The sequence below is a fragment of the Alligator sinensis genome, unplaced genomic scaffold (genome assembly GCF_000455745.1).
Source record: "Alligator sinensis unplaced genomic scaffold, ASM45574v1 scaffold161_1, whole genome shotgun sequence".
NCBI classification, from domain to species: Eukaryota; Metazoa; Chordata; order Crocodylia; family Alligatoridae; genus Alligator; species Alligator sinensis.
The window spans coordinates 2,599,002-2,607,748 of record NW_005841974.1 but is presented as its reverse complement, the minus strand read 5'-3'; the positions used below and the strand labels follow the sequence as shown (position 1 = coordinate 2,607,748).

The 8,747-nt window shown below is 48.7% G+C and overlaps 1 protein-coding gene across 1 annotated transcript in view; it reads left to right on the top strand.

The window, feature by feature from the left end:
* LOC102381970 (membrane primary amine oxidase-like) overlaps positions 1-5,904 on the top strand; it is an 11,074-nt gene extending 5,170 nt beyond the window's left edge. Inside the window, exons 3-4 of the mRNA XM_006020943.3 lie at positions 2,398-2,527; positions 4,254-5,904. Of these exons, the coding sequence (XP_006021005.1) occupies positions 2,398-2,527; positions 4,254-4,538 (415 nt within the window). The 3' untranslated portion in view covers positions 4,539-5,904. The remainder of the gene's footprint in view (positions 1-2,397; positions 2,528-4,253) is intronic.
* Positions 5,905-8,747: the final 2,843 nt, after the last annotated feature.

The window sequence follows — 8,747 nt, the reverse complement described above, 5'->3', positions numbered from 1 at the left end:
AGCCCCTCTTTGGGTCTGTACTATGGTTGGAGCATTCTCTAACCAGTGGGGTGGATCAGTGCTTCAGGGAGAAGCCCCACAGGGGTGCAGCTGTGAGCCAGCACCTTCATGCTTCAGGGCATGAGACCAGCACTGACTGACCAAGGGTGAAGAGAAGCCTCTCTCCTATGCTGCCTATTCCATGACTGCCCACTGTAACAAGTGCTCATCCCAGGGGTGACCATGATGCCCTTTGCTCTTCCTTCAGTATGCTTCTCCTCTCCTGCCATGCCTTATTGTTCTTAGATCTTTTGAAAGGGAGGCTGCCTCAGGGATCCCCAATCCCTTGTTATTCAGGTGCTTGTACTTTGCCTTAAGGGCTTATACTGTGGCTCCTACCACCCCTTAAACCACACCCATGCCTGACAGATGTTATCAATCATGTTGATCATCAGCTGTCTTGGGCCATGGCCTCAGTCTCTAACCTTCAGTCTCCATACACTGTTCCCTGTTCTATTCTAAGCTATGGGCTCTCTTTTCCTATCTTCCAGGCCCCTCTATTCCCAGGCTTCTCTGTCCTTCCTCTGCCCTGTTCCCAGGGCTATTGGTACCTCCTCTTCTCCTTAGTCCTTCCTTAGTCCTTCCTTAGTCCCTTCCTAAAACCTCCAGAGCTGCTTACCCCCAGCTCAGATATTACCCAGCAGCTCCTTTTTCTATGGCTCTTAGGGATAGACTACCTGACCAGCTCAGGCCCTGGGCTTATATGCTTCAAGCCCATCCCCTTTCTGATCAAATGACTCTAACTGGCCCATGCCACATCTGCAAGCTGCTTTTCGTGCAGCCTCTTCCCTTCTTAAAGTAACAGGCATGCTAAGTGCCCTGTAACACTCACTACATATTTTCCTCTGAGGTAGCTGGAATTAGTTGTTGTCAAAAGCTGTACTGCATGGGCTAGTGCAGCTTGACACCAAGGTGAAATAGAGAGCTCAGTACTCCACCTTGTCTCTGTCTGATTTTAGTAGGGCATCACAGTATCTCTGCCTTAGGACTGTTGTACTATCTAACCAGGGCTCCCACTAGCAGATGTTCCTTAGATATGATTTGGGGCAACCTGGCCTACCACAAGCATGAGACACAGGGAAGGGGTCCAGAGTTGAGTCTGTTTTTGCAATTCTGTATTCTGCTGTTGCTGTTTCCTTCTCCATTGGCTCTGCAGCCTACAGACAGGCCTTTCAGTGCTAAGAAATGCCAAGGGCCTCTGGAAAGACCTGTCACTGATAAGGAGACCAACAGACAAAGACAAGAGTCAAAGGGAAATGAATGCAAAATCTCTGTACAAAAATAGTAGTGGGGGCTGTGACAAAGTTGAGAGAAACAGGCCAGGAACTCTTCCCCTACCAACCTATTGGAGCCTGGGGAGGATGTGAGAATGGAGGGACACTGTCAAGCTAAAATTAGAATTACGGTAAAAGGGTCAGGCAAACTTTCCATGGCTGCCTCTGCCAGAGATGGGGTTTGCCATGGGGTCAGGCCCCGAGAGACTCCTGGCTATTTTCCTGATGACACCGCACAGAATTTTTTTAAGCCACACCCTCCTTGCAATGCACACACTTGGCAGCTATTTGCTGACCTCACTCCATCTGGAGAGTGAAGTAAGATGGAGTATTATCAGGCCCAGTAAATCATGGATAAGCATAAGTTATTGCCTCAGTACAGGGGACTTGGGTGGAATGTAATGGCTTGTGATAGACAGCTTTAGGGCAGCTGATATAATGGGTCACTTTGGCTTTCACTTGTGTTTTTTTGTTTCCGAAACCTCTCTATGGGGCCTTGTCCTTTAAGAAGGGCAGATGAACTCTCTGGAGAGCAGTCTAAGTGGGCACACACAAGGTCCATATAACCAGAACGCTCCAGTAATGCATTAACCCTTGTCATTTCCTCCCAGACTCAGCCACAACACCTACTCCCATGCTGTATTCAGCCCTTGGTTACATGCCCACCTGACCTCCTGCTGCTGAGGGCTTCATGGCTCTTATCTTTAATATCCTCTCTACCTAGCATGCCTGTCCTTAGCTTTGTATGCAAGCAGGGGATATGTCTTGTGGGATGGACTCCACAGAATGATAGTGTTGTGTGTGCAGGGCTCCTGCACTGGTAACTTGCACAGGTGGAGTATCTCTAAGGCTCCACACAGAAATAGCATGTGGCATTTTCCTTGACAAGCACTCTTCATTGCCCCATGTGCCCTGGGAGCAGGGAATGTTACCTCCCCTGAGGAAAGAGAGGTGTGTTGACTTGCCCAAACTCAGATCCCAGGCGGCCAGGCATCCAGCACTGATGCCATTGCTATCCTTCATTGCCTCTGATTCAGTTTACTTGGGAAGAACAAAGACATTTTTCTCCCTCTCTGTTCTTTAGGTACAAACTGGCTGTCACCAAGCGGAAGGAAGACGAGCCAAGAAGCACCAGCATCTACAACCAGAATGACCCTTGGAAGCCCACTGTGGCTTTTGCAGATTTTGTGGACAATGAAACCATCACAAATGAGGTGAGTAAGGTCTTCTCTGTGCTGCAGGCAACAGCATTTTGCTGGGGGGGTGTGGAGGTCATGTACACCTGCATGCACATACCTCATTTACTCAAATATAAGGTGACCCTGATTATAAGATGACTCCCCAATAATTAGATTCTGAATAAGGAAAATGTATAAATTTGGTATAATTTTCCAGGTATAGAATCTAATTATTGGAGGCTTGTCTTGAATTTGTCCCCTTCCCACTGCTACAGCAGGGAAAATAAATGCTGCCGGGAGGTCAGGTAGCAACTTTGCCCTCTGCCCCACCCCAATTTCTTTCCCTTGCAACCGTTTCCCCACTCCTTACTGTCAGACCCTGCTTTCCCTGAGCACATGAAAGTGAGGAATGAATTTGAAAAAAAAAATGACCTTAAAAGAAACATAGCTGTGGTAATTTGCATATAGTACCTGTACACTTAGCTGACCCAGAAATGATGCATTTTACTTTTTTTTAAATTGCTGCAGGCTTCTGCACAGGTACTCCATAAACACATTTTTAAGGAGCACCTACTCCAACACCTACACCTACTTCTGGAACCAATTTCCAAGAGAAGTGGTGCTGGCTCCTACCCTGGGGGTCTTTAGGAGGAGGCTGAATGAACACCTCGCTGGGGTCATTTGACCCCAGTACTCTTTCTTTTCATGGCAGGGGGTTGGACTTGATGATCTGCTCAGGTCCCTCCCAACCCTACCAACTATGAAACTACTGAGAGAGAATATAAACTTGGGGGGGGGATTTTTTTGTGCACTGAGAGAATACAAAATTAAAAAAAAAAAAATCAAGGCCAAATCAGTTCCAAATTCAATTGGGCAAAGCCCAATAGTCAAGTTTCAAAATTCCCCAAATCCAAGCAGGCATCCTACATGCAAGCCCCAAGCCTGGAGGCCTTGGGGTTCAGATGCGCCCTGTCTCCCTAACTTCTGATCAGCATTTTTCTCCCATATGGGTATTTTATAGTCATCCTCAGTGTTGCCTGCATTTAATCAACTTCATAGCTGGTTTCTATTACTGAGTATATTCTGCTTTTGGCAGTAATTCAAGGATAGGCAATGTATTTAGTGTGGTTTCCTTATATGCAAATATAAAAATAAAGACTTTTTTTCCCTGTGCTTGTTGGGGAAGAAAACCTTATCTTACATTTGAGTAAATATGGTGGTAGTAGTAGTAGACAACCATTGATCCTTCTGGATCAAGATGTATGCATGAGAGGTCACCCAGACCATTGATGTGCAGGCCTAGGCAGGAGTATGGAGGCTGCCCAGAACTTCCATCCTCCCTTTAGGCCATTGAGACAGAATCCAAAGGTCAGGCTGAGTCCAGACATTCAGTGCCTCAACAGCTGTAGTTGTAGCCACCTCTGAGAATCAGAACCAGGTCTCCTGCATGCCAGACAAGGTTTCTACCACCAAACCTCAGGGGACTCCAAGTAAATATGGGACATATGTCCAAACACAGCATCCCTCCTGGGTCACATCCCAGCCAGCAGGGATTTTCCCTTACTCTTGGCTAATACTCAAGCACTTACTGGCCTGTTGCAGGCCCTGATATCAGTCATTGCTCAGCATCTGCATTTAGGGTAATATTGACAGGGAGTGGGATTGGGTCCACTAAAGTCTGCCCAACGTGTGGTATCCTAGCTAGGAGTTCTCCTGGCATCACCCACTGACCTCTCCCTTTTTCTCTCTCTTCCAATTGCAGGATCTGGTTGCCTGGGTTTCTGTTGGTTTCCTGCATGTCCCACATGCTGAGGATATCCCCAACACAGTGACCGTGGGGAATGGAGTTGGCTTTCTTCTGAGACCCTACAACTATTTTGATGAAGATCCCTCACGTGACTCATCTGACAGTGTCTACTTCAGGGCTGACCAGGACCCAAGCAAGTGTGAAGTCAATCATGTGGCCTGTCTGTCAAAAACTGCCTCATGTTCACCAGCCCTGCCCCCGTTCACCTATAGCGGCTTCCAGAACCTGAGCAGTGTCTGAGCCACAGTCTGCAGGGACTCCCTTGATGCACACTGGTGACTGTTCACAAGGCATCTGTGCTCATGTTTCCATTGTAAGCAGCATAAGGGCATGTAATAACCCTTGGGTTCACTGATGCCTGTTGATTTGTATGAGGTTTATACTTAGCAGATGAAGTATACAGCTTGCAAAAGCTTCAATGAGAGAGGGTTTATGCATACTCTTTCTCTCTTTCCCCCCCACTGTTTCTCAAAGATAAATTGGCTTATTTTGTTGCTCGACTGAAATCAATTAGAGCAGAGGTGTCAAAAATATCTGGCCCTGTGGGCCCTATGAGGGTCACTGGGCCAGTCTGTGGGCTGGATCGGGACCATGCACTGGAGCTAACACTCAGGTCAGTCGAGCATTGGCACCTCATGCAGCGTGCTGGCACCAGGTCCAGCCCATGCACCAGACTGGTTCTGCAAGCCACATGCAGCGCATAAAATCAATCCAAGACTCACAGGCTGGATTGTAGGGGTCCACCATCTGGATCCAGCCTATGGGCTGTATGTTTGACACCCCAAATTACAGTAGCTTTCTCATAAGCAAAGCCCTGAGAACATGCTGTAAAGAGCCATTCCCTGTTAGCTAGGCCTGGACAAGCTGGGGTCCCTCAATGTGTTTTCTTGCTCAGAAATTTTCCTGCAATCCCCGGTTTCCTAAGCACACGAAAGGTCAGACTTTCAAAGGAGTTCAGATCCCATTTTGACACTTACACAAACTGCTCAGCTTAAGTGGGGGCTGAATTTTCTCTGAAAATCCAGTGGGGAGAGAGCAGCTTGGCCAAGTGACCATGTATAAAGGGCAGCATGGTACTTCTGAGCATACTGTGCTTTGGAGGAGAACTCATCCCCATAGAATGCAGCCACAAAACTGTCCAAGGGGCCAGTGACTATCCTCTTAAAGGACTGGAGGAGCACAATGGCACAGTGCATGCTGGAACCTGTCAGCTCCACAGGATATGCCTCTGTAGTGATCAAGAAAAAGGATAATCCACTATATGCAGCATAGCAAGCCCTCCCCTGCCCCTGGTTGCTGCCTGTGTTTGTTCTGAATTTGACATTTCCCTGGCCTTCCTCTCAGATTGAGCTCTCGGTTCCACAGCTTCCAGCCACATTAAGACCCATCACAGGATCACAGTCTATTAAAAGTGTGCAGAGGAAGCTGTTCAGTCTCACTAGGTAGAGCTTGATGCAGCCTTCACTAGCGGGATTTACAGGCCCAGGAGCTCCAGCCAGCTGCTGGCTCAGGCCCATCATTTACAACCCATGATGTTTCTGTACTAGCCCATGATCTAGCTTTTGGTTTGCTATGGTATACTTCTGACAAAATATTACAGCTTTTAGTCCATTTATCTGTATTCAATAATTACACATGCGCCACGTTATAGCAAGCAGGGAAGAAGCACCTTTATTACTAAATCTAGGGTATCTAACTACTAATTCAACAAAGGGTAAGCCACAGCAGGGTTGTTTAGGAGTAGCTTCTCAAGATACATATGTGCTGCATTCAGAGGTGTGATTACAGCAAGCACAGGCAATTCCATGTCAGCTTTAACACAGCTATCACAAGTAACTACAGCAGGAAAGCTGTACAGCATAGGCTGCACAGCTTCCTGGAAACTCTGGCATGCGCTCAGCAGCTGGCCCACACTGAAGCCTATGCCCTGAGTCTTTGCTGCTGGTTTCCCATGCTAGCGAGTTCAAAGCCAATATGGAGTGTGTCTATGTTGGCTGCCAGCACACCTTCAGCTGCAGTAGAGACATGGCCAACCACTACTTCTGGAGGTCGGTGAGGGATCTTTGGGGAAGAAATTTGGTCCCATATACCAGGGTACATTATATGAGGCAAAAAGTATGGTTCTGTCCCCAGCCCTGCTAATGACTCACTGGGCACGTCTACATGAGACACTATGTTGGCGTAGCGATGAGTTACGGTGATGTTGCATCAGCAGGCATCAACCATGATGCTGACACTACTGCGTAGTAGTGTCAGAAACAACTCATGTGGCACCAGGACTGTGCAGTAATGGTGGTTACTGCGCAGTCCAGTGCACGTGTCAATGCAGTAAATGCTCCCAGGCAAGCATCTACATGTGTAGAGAAGCAGGAGCCGATTTGCTGCTAATGGAAGCAAACTGCTCCCACTTCCTTGGGCACTGCAATGGGCCCCTACCACCACCTCGGGGAGTTCTAGGCTTCCCCCTGCATGCTAGCTCAGGGGCTGGCAGGAAGCACCAGACTAGGAGAGAGTTGTCTCCTGGTGAGGGCTGGGACATGACTCCCTGCCCCCAGGGGTCTGTCTGCTGCCAGGGTAGGGACAATGTTTCCCTCCCTGCCTTGGCAGCAGGAAACTCCTTGCCCTGGCTCCCCAATCAGGGCAGGGGACTTGGAAAGAACTGCAGAGGAGGGGTAGGTACCAGCCCCCTGCCCTGATCTGCTGGTGGGGCAGCAAGCAGCAGGGCTGGTGCTGGGTAATCCTTATCTCCCAGTGCAAGCTCTGTGGTTACATGGCTGGCACTGGGAGATAAGGATCTCCTAGTGCCAGCTCTGTAGTCGTGATTTCAGAGCAGGGGGCTTGGAGTTCCCTGTTGCTGGGGCAGAGAGACATAGTCCCTCTTCCGGAGCCCCCCAGCAGCCGGCAGCTCCTGGGGCAGGGAGCAATCTCCCTGCTACTGTGCAGTTAATAACTGCAAGTAAATTTGGTACTTGCATTTGCAGTTAGCAAATTTACTCATGATTAGCAAGGTTTACTGCTCAGTAAGCATGTGAAAGTGTAGATGCACATGCATGCTGCTTAGTAAACTATACTATTTTGCAGTAAAGTGTCTTGTGTAGATGCATCCACTGTGTCTTTGGATGAGTTCCTGCTCCCTGCATCCACGTTCTTGTTTTCCCAGCTGTAAAAGGGGACTGATAATCCCAACTCTCTGTTGAAATATTTTTTGAGATCAGTGAAAGAAGGGGCTGTGGTGTCTTGAGAGGGGTACAGGACTAGCATGAAGCTGGGGTTCTGATGTATGCCTTCTGTGCGGGATAAATGGAGTGCCAGGTGGCAGGAGAGGATATGCCACGTACTAGCTTTCAGCAGGCTCCAGATATGTTCCTATAGGCTGACTGGCAGAGGAAATGTCCAGGAGGGGCCTCAACAGCCCCTGCAGTTTAGGCTGTGCCCTTTCTGCTTGCCCACTGAGACGCAGTGGTCTCTCCCCACAGCAGGACATCAGGCAGGCGCTGTATCCCAAACTATGTCTGGGTTTGGGGAGAGCCATTTTCCAGATGCTGCCTGCAGAGAGAAAACAATTTTGTGATTTTCTGCCAGCTGGCCTGGTGGAATTTGCTGTGGGGCCCAGGGGATCTTCATTCTCTGGGCCAAGAATGTAGTTCCCTGACTATAAACAGATATTTGAGTGCTTCTTAAAGCCAGACTCATGTTTGATCCACTCTTCAGAGATGACCAGAAGCATACCCCAGCACCAAACACTCCCTGCTTTAGGTATACTCTGACTGGGCTCTGGATGTCTGTCTTAGTTCTGACTCCCCAAACCCAGGAACTAGGATGCCTGTTTGTTACTAACAGGTTGTGGTGCAGCTTTGATTCAAGAGTACCTGTGGAGCAGCACAGAGGGGATAAGAAAGTTAATGGGATGCTAAATTCCATCCCTAATATAAGCTATCTTGGAGGGGAAGGTCTGAGGCTGAATGCCCAGGTGGTGCCTTCAGCTTCTCCCAGAGTGACAGGCCTAGTTAGCTGGGAAGGGTCCACCTCTGGGCCTGGAGCCCCTTCATTACATCCTCTCTCATGCACAGAGGTACATGGGAGCATGCTCAGGAACTCTGCCCAAGCTGCGGAGGAAGGAAGTGGGTATGTGCAGGCACACTACTAGTCACAGACAGAAGTGACAATTTTCACCTGATCTGACCCCTGAAAGTGCTCTACAGCTGTGGCCAAACACAAGTGCATGGCTGCAGAGCATTTTAAAAGAACCTGATCCCACAACAATCTGAACCCTCATTACACAAGGGTTCAAATGAAGGCACTTCATTAATTTATGTCTACACATGCCAGGAGCAGGGCTCAGCTGACACAGCCCAGCACTGCTCCCAGCACTGTTTTTAGACCAGGAGGGGGAGAAGGGAGCAATGCTGATTCTGGGGGTTGCCCAGCCAGTGACAGAGGGTGGGGTGT